The 14288-nt window shown below is 44.1% G+C and overlaps 1 protein-coding gene across 16 annotated transcripts in view; it reads left to right on the forward strand.

The window, feature by feature from the left end:
* The window catches only part of TBC1D22A (TBC1 domain family member 22A), a 342988-nt gene that overhangs the window by 78862 nt on the left and 249838 nt on the right, over nucleotides 1-14288 (forward strand). For all 16 annotated transcript variants that reach the window (XR_011534636.1, XR_011534637.1, XR_011534634.1 and 13 more), the window contains one exon: nucleotides 13706-13776. Coding sequence is in view for 10 of the 16 variants with exons in the window: in XM_070599907.1 (XP_070456008.1) it covers nucleotides 13706-13776 (71 nt within the window). In the remaining 6 variants the exon portion in view is untranslated. The remainder of the gene's footprint in view (nucleotides 1-13705; nucleotides 13777-14288) is intronic.

Below are 14288 nucleotides of genomic sequence, written 5' to 3' on the forward strand. Positions count from 1 at the left end.
TTAGAAGGCGCTCGGGGCTGTAAATAGCCTTTAAAAATTTCTTCACCCACGGCACTTTTTAAAACATCTTTATTGAGATGTAAGTTACAGCCCATATGACTCACCATCTAAGTGTACAACTCAGTGGTTTTAGTGTATTTGTAGAGCTGTGTAACTATCACTATAGTAAATTTTATTTTATTTTTTTAGTAAATATTAGAACTCAAAAAGAAACCCTGTGCCCGTCAGCCATCCCTCCCCATTCCCCCTCCTCCCTCCCCAGCCCCTGCAGCCGCTGGTCTGCTTTCCGTCTCTGTGGATTTGCCTCTTCTGGACATTCCGTATAAATGGAATCGCACAACCTGGTCTTTTGAGAATGGCTTCCTTCACTCAGCGCACTGTTTTCAAGGTTCACCCATGTTGTAGCCTGTATTCTTCAGTCTCCTTTGTGGCTGAGTAGTACTCCATTGTACGGATAGGCCACATTATGTACACTCATCAGTTGATGGACGTTTCATGGTTTCCACTTTTTGGCTGTTTAAGTAATGTTGCCATCAACATTTGTGTACAAGTTTTTGTGTGGCCGTGTGTTTTCATTTCTCTTGGTTCTGGACCTAGGAGTAGAGCTGCTGGGTCGTGTGGTCGCTGTGTTTGACATTTTGAGGAACTGCCAGGCCGTCTTCCAAGGATCTGCAGGATTTTCCAGTCCCACCGTGTTGTGTGAGGGTTCCGGTTCCCCCGTTTTTCATCACGGCCATCCTAGTGAGTGTGAAGTGGACCTCATTGTGGTTTTGATTTCCCTGATGGTTAATGATTTTCTGCATCTTTTCATGTGCTTATTGGCCATTTGTATATCTTTGAAGAAATATCTATTAAGATCCTTTGGCCCATTTTTAATTGGGTCGTCTTTTTATTATTGATATCTAAGACTCTTGATACTTAATACTGTCGTTTTTTCTAGTTGGTTGCCATGAGGACCAGGCTGGAACAGGGGACAGCAGGGAAGCTGGCTTTGGGCTGGTCAGGCTGTTTCCTGTGGGCTCCGGCCACCCACCACGCTGCCATCCCTGTGTTTGTCAGGTGTAGCCCAGCTGGGCCCGAGTGCCGTGTGATAAAGTTGTTACCCGCTAGCGTCTTATTGGTCTTCTTGCAGAAATGCCTGAACCGATTGTAGATGCTTCCCCTGCTGATTTTTGGGAGGAGAGAGCTTTCCTGCAGGAGAGCAGTTGGGTAGAGAGGAAGTGCTGATCGGTGCAGTGGGGGGCTCTGGCTTCAAGGGCTGGCCTGGCTCGGGAGGGCTTCTTGGAAAAGGTGCCTCGAACTTTCCAGGTAGGAGGGCTGAGGAGAAGCAGCTGCCCTAGAGGAGGGTAGTTACTTTTCTGGCTTTGCTGACAAGATGATTTCTGTTTCGATAGGATTTGTTTTCCCCACTGAGAATGAATTTGTGTATGTTCACTGAGGTGAATTATAAAAAAATGAAAAAGTACAAGAAAAGGATAAAAAAGAATTCTGCTTGTGATGCAAGCAAGTAACTTTATTAAAATTAGCAAAATCAAGCAAAACCAAAACAAATGACATGAAAACAATGAGATTACCAGAATCCCTTTGGATGTAAACACACACAAGACAGTGTTCCATCCTGGTTCAGACATGGCCAGCTTCTTCTAATGAAGAATGTGCTTCCTGGAAGTGTGTTCCACAGTTGTGTGAGGGCGGAATCCTCTTTTGTGGGGCGAATTTCCTGGAGAAGCTGTGAACGAAGCCGTGAACAGGAGCTGCAGTACTCGTTGTTTTGTAAGTGGCCGGAGCATTTTGCGGGGCAGTGATGGGTCTCTGTGCAGTCCTGAGGGGAGGCGGGTCTGAGTCTGCCCTGCCTCTGCGGAGGCGTTGCTGTTCCAAGCAGCTCTTGTTGGTGAAGGAGCATTTGAAAGCAGGTAATGAACTCAATTTTTAGAAATATGTTTATCTCATACAGAGTTGACTTAACAGTTAACTGTAGCACGGTTTCTAGAATAAAATGCATCTCTCTTTTGATTTTTCATTCTTTTTAAAACATCTTTTGGGGTTTTAAACTGTAGTGGTGCAGCCACAGACCAGAACGCAGCAGACCTCAACATGTGTTTTCTTGCTAGTGGCTTGCAGGTTTTTATGTCTGTGAGCAGCTGAGAGGGCGGGAGACCGCAGGGGTCCGCTCTCCCCGTCTTTTTCAGAGCTCTCAGGATTGTGGGAGCAAGTGGTTCGCCTTCTCTTGTGTGGTTATTCAGTCCTTTGGTGGTGAGGCTGAATCCTCGGATACCATCTCCTGCAGGGGCTGCAGGGGTGAGGCCAGTGGTCTTCCTGCTCTAGGATGGAGGCGGGGGGGGGGGGGCGGGAGGGACTAGGCTCTCCACGCAAGACCCACCCTCAGAACCCCGAGGCATCTGTATCTCCCCCCTGCCCCTCACCGTGATTCCTGTGCTAGTTGGGGTTGAATTAGAGCCCCATGAGTCACATGAGGTCATTTTATACAAAATGAAAGCGTTGCTGTCGTTCAGGAACAGGAACCTCATTGGGTTGGTCCCTGCTTATGTCTCTCCAGGATTTTCTCTTCCACTGCCCCCTAAGCCCTCGACCGTGCAGGGCTTGGCCCAGATGCTCCCCTGTGAGGAAGGCCTTCCCTCCCTTCTCCCAGCGGTTGGTGGACCTCTCCCGTCTTTCAAGGTTCCCGTGCGGCCTCCTCCACGAGGCCTTCCCTGGCCCGGCATCTAGACCTCAGCCCTGAGCCCTCGCTGCCTTCCCTCAGCCCCATCCTGCTGGCCTCTCCCCAGGTTCAGCACTGTGTCCCTTGAGGAGCATGTATCCATTTCTGATACCTCTTAGAGCACGTGCCTGGAGGAAAACCCTTTACATAAAAGAAAAAATTACAACTAGAGAAGGTACTTTGAAAAACTTTATGATGTTAATTTTAGCAATTAAGGGTCATCAAGCTTAGAATCCCAGAACTGTTCAGAAAAACTGCCGGGCAGATGGGCATCCCTCTCATCTCCTCTCTTTCAGCTAAACAGGGAGAAGCCAGCTCCTTGGAGCTGGGAGAGTGCAGCCCCTACCCCTTGCTGCACTTTGAACTCCAGGGTCCTGCAGAAACACCCTCTAGAAGGATCTTTGAACTGTGTCGCGTGATCGGGAAAAACAGTTTCCCTCCAGCTCTGTCTGCGGAGCTGAAGCCTTGTTCAGGTTTGTTAAAGGCCGGCCAGGAAAGGAGCAGACGTCCTTCCTGGGCTTGCTGTGCTTTTCCCCCAACATCCGGCCTTCCACACGCACAGAGTGCTAAGGACACCGGAGTGCAGCATGTACGTGATACAAATCACTTAGATATCGGTGGTTAGGAAGTTTTCCACTTCTCCCTGTTTTCGCCTGAGAAGAAGGCAGCCTTCCCTAGAAAGTTGGTTCTTCCATTTTGAAAGCCTGAGGCTGGTGGTGTGGTAGTGATCTGTTTCCAGGTGCAACCATCCCCATTTTGGGGTCCGTCGTGGGGTGCAGTGGTGTTCTAAAGGGAGTGCAACGAGAGGCCTCAGCCTGATTGATTCCAACCTCTGTTCCAGCACGGAGCCCGGCCCGTAGCAAGTTCATCCTGGTGCGGGGCGTAGGGTGGCTGTGGGGTGGCTGGGTGGTGAGCCAGGGCCTAGGGGTGGCTGGCTCTGGGCACATGCTGGCTTTGCGTTTCCTGTTTGCTCTGTGCCTCTTCTCTGGAAGGGGTCGCTATGCTGTTCTTTCAATTCGGTAGTCACCCAGCCAGCCCTGCGGCATTCTGTCCAAATACTAGTGTTCTTCTTACTGAAACCCACATCTGGTCACAATACCTCTGAAATCTTTGCTTAATACCCCGTGCCTCTCTCCCCCACCCACACCACACCTTGGCTCCTGCGAGTGTAAATCCAGGTGGTCGGCATGTGGTAGTGGCCCTCTCTGGGTGACCTGGGCTCTGCCCCTTTCCAGCCTTGTTTCTCGCTGGCGCTCCCTCCTGCCCACCCCCTGGAGGGTGCTCCATGCTCAGCTACTTACAGGACCAGGAGCTGGTGTATGGTTTTACTCTGCTGTGCTTCCAGCTGCAGTGCCCTTGGCCCCTTGGCGTGTACCTCACTCAGTTGTTTTTAGGTCCAAACTTTCTTTTTATTGAAGTAATCCATGCACCTGGTTTAAAAGATGAAGTAGTAATATGAGATATACTGGAAACTGTAGTCCCCTGCCCCCACCCTTCCTCACCCCTGCATTCAGTCCCCAGAGGCTGTCACTTTACCTTTTGGTAAGAGAAAGTACCCTTCTGGTGCTTTCCTTTATATTTCCAAATACTATGCAAATTCTGCGGCTTTTTACAGTCTAGCCGTATTTATTGCCTTTCTGCTCTGTAAGTGGAGGGGTTAGCCTCTCATCATGCCCTCCCTCCTCTCCTTCCCCACCCTCTCTGTGCAGTTGATGTCACAGTTTTGGGGAAGGTGGATTCATTGTGCTATTAGGACTCTAAGTCTGGTTCCCGACTCCGCCGTGGCTACATGTGCTGTATGACTTTCTGTTTCAACCTAGAGTTAGTTGTTAATGTGCGGGGTGGGCGGGCGGCTCCTGCAGGCGTGTGGGCTCTGACCACCTCCTGTGCCTTAGAAGTGTGTATCCTGCTTTCAGCCCCACGCAGCCCTCTCTGGGGGTTCTTTGCGTTGATTGGCTGCTTCCCGTTGGCTGCCCTTTTGCCAGACGGTAGGTCTAGGCTTCATCACTCAGCTAGCTTGGCTCCCAGTCTCTCGTCTGCTTTCCATCTTTCAGACTTTTGTTGACATTTCTTGTCTTCCCCTGTCTCCTCCTCTGTGCCCTGGTCCTTGTTTATAACAATATTACTTTACTGTTGTGTTGATGAGGTCTAGGGTAGGGAGCAGAGATAAATCTACCAAGTTTTAACTTGGCTTCAAGGTGCCTCTCAAGCAGCAGGTCCTGGGACTCTTTCCTGCTGTCCCCCTTCCTCAGAGAGAGACCACCTCTACTCTGCTGTCCTGCGTCACCTGTGCACCCTTCTTGCCGAGCATCCCTTATCGCTTGCTCGCACTGTTAGATTTCTTCTTCCTCGCTTGCCGATGAGCCCCCAGAGGGTTGAAGCTGGCTCTAATTGTACCCTCCGAGGCTAGCCCAGTGTCTGGTGGTGATAATGTTGATTGATGTTCACTGACCAGATATATAAGTGTGTATGAGGGACTCAGAGGAGGAGCAGTGTTTAAGTGGCTTTTGCACCAGAGGCAGCAGCTTCCAGAGGGGGTGCTCAATAAATGCTGGCTAAATGGGCTGATTTATGAGACCCTCGTGTACTGTGGCTGTTAGGAACCAGAAATGTGCTTGTTTTGCAGACCCTTCTGCTGCTGGTGACTGCTCAGCTTTTAGGTTAGGTTCACATGGAAGCTGAGGTGATTGTAATGTACATGTGTTTCTTATTTTTGTTCAGTGTTTCTCCTAGATTTTATTGCTGCAAAAATTTAAAAAAATCAGAATGAAAACCTGTTAAAAAGAGATGAGTGTTAGGAAAAAATAGCTTAAATTATGGGCTGGTTTTTCTGTTATTCCTGGCTTTTCAGGGAAAAGGTACTTATAATTACGAGTTCGTTGCATACACGATTTTGTGACAGATTTCTGGTTCAGTCTCAAATGTGATATTTTACATCCAATTAGAATGAATGAGTCCCTATTGCTTTATGGTTTGGGTTCACAGAGTGTGCTGAGTAATTACATCAGTAAGCACAACAGAATCATGTTCTTGCATTTGTATAGTATGTCACAGTTTACAAATGCTTTCCCATGAATTGTCTCTTTGTTCCTTGTGAAAATTCTGTGACTTAAGCGAGGCAGGTATTTTCATTTGTTCCATGTTTCAGAGGAGGAAACTGGAGCTCCAGAGATATGGAGGGTACTGTCCAGGCCACACAGATTCTTGTTGGCCATGGTGGGCCTTGCTTTCGGGTCCACTGAATCCACAGCCAGTGTCAGTTCCCCTGTGCCTCTGCTGTCCTTGGTGATAGAGTGTCTGCTAGGGCAATTTCCCAGGGGCATTTTATTGAGACGTAAAGTCTCCTAGTATAGATGAACATGGAATTAGGATATTGGAGTTGTTTCCATAAAAATATTTCAAAATTTTATTTTTCAGAAATGAAATCTACTGTTGTAGAAGAAAGAAATGCTATTTATTTCTCATTCGTGTTTTGATTATTATAGTTTTTCTTATATTTTAGTTTTCTCTCTTAGAGGACAAGTGATTTTACAGTCTGATTCCAAGAACTACAGGGACAGAAAGCTGAAAGGAAAGCCAAATATAAGCTTTAAACATAGAGACTTAGGCTGTTGAAGTAAAAGGGTGGAAAAAGATTTGCTGTGCAAGCACTAATCATAAGAAAACTAACCTGCTTATAACAATATCAAAAAAACTACTCATCATGACAAGGAGTTTTATTAGAGAGAAACAGATGTGTTTCATGATGATAAAAGGTTCACCTCCTTAAGTAGACGTATCTTTTCTAAATGTGTGTGCACCTACTAATACAGCTTCATAACACATGAAGCAAACATTGACAGAAATAGAGAAATAGACAAATTCACATAGGCAGAAATTTCAACACCCCTCCCTGAGTAAGTGGTAGAATAGGTAAATTAAAAAAATCTAAAGATACGGAAGATATGAATAGCACTACCAACCAACTGGATCTAATTGATTTATAGAATACCACATCCACCAACTGGAGAATACGTGTTCTTTTCAAGGACATATGGCATGTTCACCAAATAGATCATATGCTCTGCAAAACAAGTCATAATAAATATCAGAGGATTGGAATTACACCAAGTTCATCTGACCAAATGTTATAAATTAGAAATCAGTCTAGCAATATGATACCCAGGAAATCCTCAAATATTTGGAAATTTATCAACATACTTCTAAATAACTCATGGATCAAAGAAATCAGAAGGAAAATTAGAAAATATTTTGAACTAAATGATAATGACAACACATCCAAATTTGTGTGATGCAACTACAACAGTGCTTGGAGGGAAGTTGGTGCCTCCAAATGCCTGTAGGAGAAGAGAATAAAGGTTTTGAATCAGTGATCAAGGCTTCCACCTTAAGAACCTAAGAAAAGAGGAGGAAATTAAACAAAACCAAGTAAAAGAGGAGAAATAAAATAAAGGTGGAAACCAGTAAACTGTAAAATGTGTAAACAAGGCAAGAATCAACAAAATGGAAAATCAGTTTTTTGAAAAGATCAATAAAAACTTCTAGTTAGGCTTGATGAATGGAAAAAAGAAGAGACACTAATTACCAATATCAGAAATGAAAGAGGAAACATTACTACAGATCCTACAGACATTACAAAGGTAATGAGGGGATATTATTTACAACTCTCTGCCAGTAAATTCAAGAACTTACATGAAATGGACATACTCCTTGAAAGATAGGACCTAACAAAATTAATATAAGAGGAAACAAAACTTTAATATCCCTTTCTTGACTTAAAAAATTAAATTTGTAATAAAAAACCCTTCACACAAGGAAAGTGTCAGGGTCAGATGGCTTTACTAGTGAACTGTATCAAACATTTAAAGAAAAAGTAATACCAGTTCTCCAAAAGCTCTTTCAGAAAAGAGAGGAAGAGAAAACACTTCTCAACTCATTTTATTAAGGCAACGTAGCTCTAATACCAGAACCTTACAAAGGTGGAGCAGAGTGCTGGAGGGGAGAGAATTACACAGATAGAGCCCCCGATTCTGTGCAGAGGGGTCCCACCAAGTCCTTGGCAGAGTGCTGATCTGTTCATGAGTTGGGTGACATTCCATGAGGCAGGGAAAGAATCCCCAGAGCCCACACAGGCGCTGACTGCTGGGTGTTGCCGGCCATCAGCCATTGCTATAGGAACCGGGAACTGAAAAGTCACTCTCTTTACTAGCTGAACATCGGAGAAACCCTGTGTGCTCAGGACCATGCGCTGGAGAAAGCAGACTCTGCAGGGCCTTGAGCAGGAGAAAGCATGCTCCAGAGGAGGTGAGGGGTGGAGAAAACTGAGAAGCCACCTCACTGCAGAACTGAGAAGCAGCACTCTGCAGGAGCCTGGTGAAGGAGGCACACGAGAAAACCCCTTCTCCTTTACTGGCCCCCCAGTACGCTCTACTGAAAAGCGTAACATCATTCCAGCCGGCAAAGGAGAAATACTTACAAGACTTGGTTCCATTATCACAGAGGCAATAACTTGATAACCAGCACATCTGGCATTCAATAAAAAAGTTACAGACATGCAACAAACCAGGAAAATATGACCTAGAATCAGAAGAAAATTCAGTTATTAGACTGACGAATCAATAATAAAATTGTGAGCAACCCCATCAAAAGATGGGTAAAAGATTTCAATGTAAACTTCATAAAAGGTATAGAAAAGGCCAGTAAGCACATGAAAATCTGTCAAAGCTCAACATCGTTAGTTATCACAGAATTGCTAGTTAAAATCATAATGAGAGACCATTTAACACTTACTAGAATAGCTAAAATTAAAGACTGACAACACTAAATTTTGACCAGGATGTGGAGCAATCGAAACTTTCATACATTACTGGTGGGAAGTGTAAAAGGGTACAGCCACTTTGAAGAACTGTATGGCACTTTTTTATAAAGCTAAACATATGTCTATCCTATGACCCAGCAATTCCATTCCTTCATATTTGCCTAAGAGAAATGAAAACATACTCCACGAAACACATAGCCACAAGGATATTCTTAGCAACTCTTTCATAGTAGTGAAAGCTTGTAAGTAACCCAGATGTCTACACACAGGTGAATATGTAAGCAGATTGTGGTATGTTCGTAGAGTAGAATACTGTTTCTGCTTGTAAAGAATGAACTGCTGGTACGTGCAACATGTGTGACTCTGACAGACATGAGCAAAGAAGTACAAGAGATTACATCCTGTTTGTACTAGTGATGTGAATTTTAATAACAGGCAGAGCTAATCTATGGTGATAGCTTTCAGAAGGGGCTAGCTCAGAGTGGGGGCAAAGAATTATTAGAAAAGGGTGATGTAAATGTTCTGCATCTTGTTTGGGGGGCTAAGTCATTTTTTATTGTTATAAATTATATTTCAATTAAAAAATATGATCTCCTTCACCCCCTTAAAAAAACCAATCTCTAAAGGGGTGGAGGGAAGAATTGGACTTTCTTTTCCCCCGGCACTTAACACCAAGCAATTGCAAGGCGCTGCATTAGGACAGACAAGAAGCAGAATCATGCAATCTTTTAAATCGCTTCTAGGAAATGAGACTGATGCTAATGACACTGCCCCGAGGGTGGGCTCTTAGCTGGATTGGCTCCAAGTGTTACAGGCAATCACAGGAGAGGAAGTAAGTGAGGACTGGAGTTGTCAGGAATGCTTCATAAAGCTGGCAGACCTTGAGTTGGGGCTGGAAGGTGGGGTGGGTTTTGAAAAGCTGAAGATAAAGGTGGAAAACCACAGGACCTTAGTGGCTTCGTAGAAACACAGTGGGGTACTCAGTAAAAACTGTCTTCCGCCATCCTTGAGCTCATTCTCTGAACCCCTCCCCTGAGTCTGGCTGTGCTTCCAGATCCCTGTGTATGCTCTCAGAAACACTCAGTGCCTCTACGCTCTGCTTTGTATTGTCCCCTTTTCACTTAATAATTTAGATAAATTTATTCCATATCCACCTAAAAGGTATCCATTCTTTTCCATGGCAGTATTGTAGTCCAGTGTATGGATGTAACTGTCTTTAATTATCTCCCTAGAATGGACGTTTTGATTGTTTCTAATTTTTTGTTAACATGACAGTACTCAAATGCACATCCTTGTGCACAATCCTTGCAGGCCTTTGCGGTTATCCCTGTAGAATAGGGTTCTTCCAGTGAAGTTGCTGCTCAGATGTTACTACCTTTAAAATTTGACCAACAAAAAACTTGTACCGAATACACTCTTACCAAATTGTCAGAGAGTGGCTGTTTACTCAGAGTCCCATCGGTATTGGGTATTATGCATTTAAGATTTTATCTAACTGATTTGTGACAAATTTCTTGTTTTAATTTATAGTTCTTTGATCACCATTGAGGTTATGTGTCTCTTTTTGTATGTTTATTAACCATTTCTGTTTCCTCTCCTGTGAATTTTCCATTTTTCTGTAAATTGTTCACTCTTTTGTTTGTGCTCTTTATATATGAGTGATGTTAACCTTTTTATATTATATGGTGCATGTATTTTTCAAGTCATTTGTTGCTTTAACATTATAGTGTCTTTCACTGTTCAGTCACTTCAAACTTCTTTATAATTGTGAATCTTCTTATTTATAGTTTCTGAGATTTGTGTCTTCCTTAGGAAGGCCCTTCTCCCACCTGAAGATAGCAAAATATTCTCCTGTATTTTCCTGTGGTATTTTTTTCCTTTCTTTTCTCTATCTCTCACATACACTATTTAGATCTTCGGATCTTTAATTATCTAAAAATATGTTTGTGTGGTACGATACATGGTCTAATTTCCTTTTCTAAAGACAGATACTGTGTTTTATGGACATCATTGGTTGACTAACCCCCTGATTTGACATGCTATGTTTATCACAACTAAATACAGGTTTGATTTGAACCATTCATTGTGCTTCATTCTGTGACACTGATCTCTTTGTCTTAGTCTTGCTCTTAAAACCCTGTAGTCTTAATTTTGTAGCTCTGTCACATATTTCTTCTCTATTCATGCAAGTCCCTTTGCATTATTCTTTTTGGAAATTTTGTTGGCTGTTCTTGTGCATTTGCTCTTCTAGATGAACTTAGGAAGTTTCAGAACACATGCAGTATATCCCATTGGAATTTTGATTGGCTTTGCATTGAACTTAAAGATTTTTGAAAGTGATAATTGACAGCATTATAATTTTGAGTCTTAGATCCGGGAATATATCATTTCAGTCTCCTTACTTTTATGTCCTAAATATCTGTTTGGTCATTGCTTTTCTTTTACTGTCACCATTCTAGCCACCATTACGTCTACACTGGCGTTCGTAAGTAGCCCATTAAGTGGTCTCCTTGTGATGCTGGCCCCTCTCTTCTGTTCTCCCCACTGTGGTCAAGGCTTTGCGTGAGCTCTTCCCTAGGCTTAGAATACCCCCCTTCCAGGCTCCCTCTTTACACTATTAATTCCTCCTCATGTGTAGCTCTTATCTCAGTCTCATTTCCTTGAGGAAACCTTCCTTAGCTAGGTAGGAATTCGCCATTTACAACTTCACTGCGCTCTGCTGGTTCTTCGGAGCACTGGGTCCAGTTGTAATTTTACATTTGCATGTCGTTGGAGTGGAGGGTGAGTTCTCAGAGCACAGGGCTGTGTGTGCTGTTGTTCCCTTTTGTGGTCCCCTCCTGCCAGCCCAGTGCCTACCCAGAGGGAGTGCTCCTTAAATGCTCGTTCACTTCAGTGAGCTTGGTGTTTTTCTCTGTTTCTTTATGTCTTTAAGTAAAACCTTACAGTTTTCTTCATGAGGTATTGTTCATTTGTTGTGAAACTTATGCCTGTGACAATTTTTATTTATTTTTTTGCCCGTAGAGAAAAGCTATTGATTTTTGAGTGTCCTTGTATCTGGCTGTCTTGCTGAGCTCAGAACCCTGGTTCCTCCTGTCTCCCAGTTCTACCTGCCTCTCTTTGTTGGCTTCCTCCTCAGGCTGGGTGGGCGCTGGGGGGCTGCTGCAGTCCCCAGCCTCACATCTGACCCGGGCAACCCTCAGAGGAAGCAGTGGAGGGCTGCCTCCCGAAGATTTCCCCGGAGCAAGGAGGAGCTTTCTCGGAAGCCCCAGCTAGTTTGCTCTCTCCTTCTCAGTGGCTCAAGTAGGGTCCCAGGCCCATTGCGGAATCAGTCCTGGTGAGGAGGGTGTGGCTTAGCTCTGTACCGACCAATCAGGCCCACCTTTGCAGGGCAGGGTGGGTTCAGTTTCCCGTGGGCTGCTGGGGGGTATGTGCACAACTGGAATTCTGCTAGAAAGGTGGAAGGGGCGAATGGCCCTGGGTGGAGTCTACGCCTGACACCCATCAGAATGGTCCTGTGGCTTTTCCCATCAACCCATCTTAATAAAGTTACAGATTTCGTGATTTGGAACCATGCTTTCATTCCTGGAGTGGATCCTACTTGCATGCACTATTCTTTGAATACCTGGTTGTGTTTTGATCTGCTAAAATTTTATTTTGGACGTTTTTGTCTATATTCATAAGTAAGAGTTGTTTGTGTTACAAAGAGCCTTTTTAATAGTGGAAATTAGTGGAGTGGAAAGACCCTGGGAGATGACGGTCCCTTAGTTCCTGTGCCACCGTGGTCAAGTCCCCTAACCTGTCTGAGACTTTTCCTCAGTTACACAGTAGGATCACAGCCCTAACTCACTCAAGCTGTTTTGAGGATCAAATGAAATATTATACATGAAAGCTCTTTTTAAACATTAAAGCTTACACAAAGGCAGAACTTTGTTTCGTACGCAATATTCAGGATACCATTTTTGTGAGTTTCTTCCTTGAGGAGATGAGTTCAGAGAGCATTAACAAGTGAGATTTCTCTCGGCTTCCTCATAACCTGTAATCAGAAAACCAGCCTCCTGCAGTAGGAGAGGCTCGGGAACGTGATTGGTAAACCTTACATTATTGGTGTGCAGATATTAGGTTCTTGCTTTTCATAATATCCTCAGGGAACTGGGGAAGATTTGATATGTTCTGAGATTGCTGTAAAATGTAAGTTATTGCCGTACCATCACCCAATTATTCTGTACTTATTTTACTTAGACTTTAGTAATTGGAAAAAGATTAGAAGTCAGGACTTTGTATTTTGTTGATTATGTTACCAAAGTCTTCTCTTTAATCATTTCTTTTATTCCTATTATTAATCATTAGCTGTGAGCTGTTAGAAGAACCTAATGGTGGATTCCGAACTTCAAGGAAAGAGATAATTGCTCAGTTTCAGTGGGATTGACTAAGCGTTGATACACCTACAATTGAAATGTATCTCCAGCCATTCAGGGCATGTGACTGAGACGCTGGAGGAGACACAGAAGGTCTGACGGCGTTCAGGGCCCTTATCCTACCCCTCCGTCCCGCTCTGTGCCTTCTCCTGCCTTCAGGAGGCTTGTATGAGTGTACCTGGAAGTCTCTGTTGTCCTTGGTGTGTATAACATGGTGACACCCTTATCAGTGCTGTATAAATGCAAGCTTGTCTCTAGGAGAAAACCACCTCATGTAGATATTCTTAAACAGTAAATGGTGAGAGTGAGACAGGATGAGGGAAAGAAAAGCTCATTAAGATGTTAAGTTGGGGAAAAGGCCTTCAGGAGAGAGAGAGTCACGGGAAAGGGGGAGAGAGCGAGCAATGGAGAGAAGGAAGTGAGAGGGAAGGCAGAGCGGTGGAAGGAAGCTGGTGTCCTCTGGACCTCACCTGTCCCAGGGTGGCACTAGGGACACCGGGGATGCATTTAGCAAACATGGACTCTCTAAGATTTAAATGTAAGCAGGTGACATTTAGCTTTGGACAGAGTGGTAACTTCTCTTGTATATTGAGAAGAATCAATATCTGAAATTTTTATCACTTAGGTTCATTCTGGTTTCATTTAAGGGGCTCACTGCCTCTAATAACACTTGCGAAAGATGTTAAAGCACTGGGGGAAGTTTGCTCACTGTTTGTAAACCCTGTTTTTCCTTGTCTCTTTTTTTGTCAACAGAGGAATTGCGGAAGTTGAGCTGGTCCGGGATCCCTAAGCCAGTTCGTCCAATTACGTGGAAGCTGCTCTCAGTAAGTCTCTCTGGGCCTGCTCATCAGTGCCATGTTTCTCCTGTGAGGACAGGCACCCATCGTTGGGGCCAGGTGTGGCCCGCCAACTGTGCCCAGATGCACCTGGTCTTTGTTGCAGTGAGGGGCCTTTGCTGGGCTAAGGTGATATTTTTCATCCTTTGTTTAGTTTCAATCTGCGTTTGACAAGACTGGCAGAAAATGAGGATAAGTAATAATTTATGACAGCTGTGTTCTTTTTCTCTGATTTTATTATTTTTTGAAATCTTTGTAATATTTTCAAACGTGTGATATAGAAAGATTCCAGCAGAGAAGATTGATTCAACTCTGAGGATCAGTGGCAGGGACTATGTTTTGCCCAAGGTGGTGTTTTTTTAAATATTAGTAATGATGCTAGAGGGGAAAAAGGATGTTAGAGGTAGTTTGTGTTTCTGTTGTGGAGAGTGGAGTTCTGGCTTCCTTACCCCTCGAACTATGCTGTCCGACTGGGAGCCCCTCTGGAGAAGGTGGGGGGT

The sequence above is a fragment of the Equus przewalskii genome, chromosome 29, assembly GCF_037783145.1.
Source record: "Equus przewalskii isolate Varuska chromosome 29, EquPr2, whole genome shotgun sequence".
NCBI classification, from domain to species: Eukaryota; Metazoa; Chordata; class Mammalia; order Perissodactyla; family Equidae; genus Equus; species Equus przewalskii.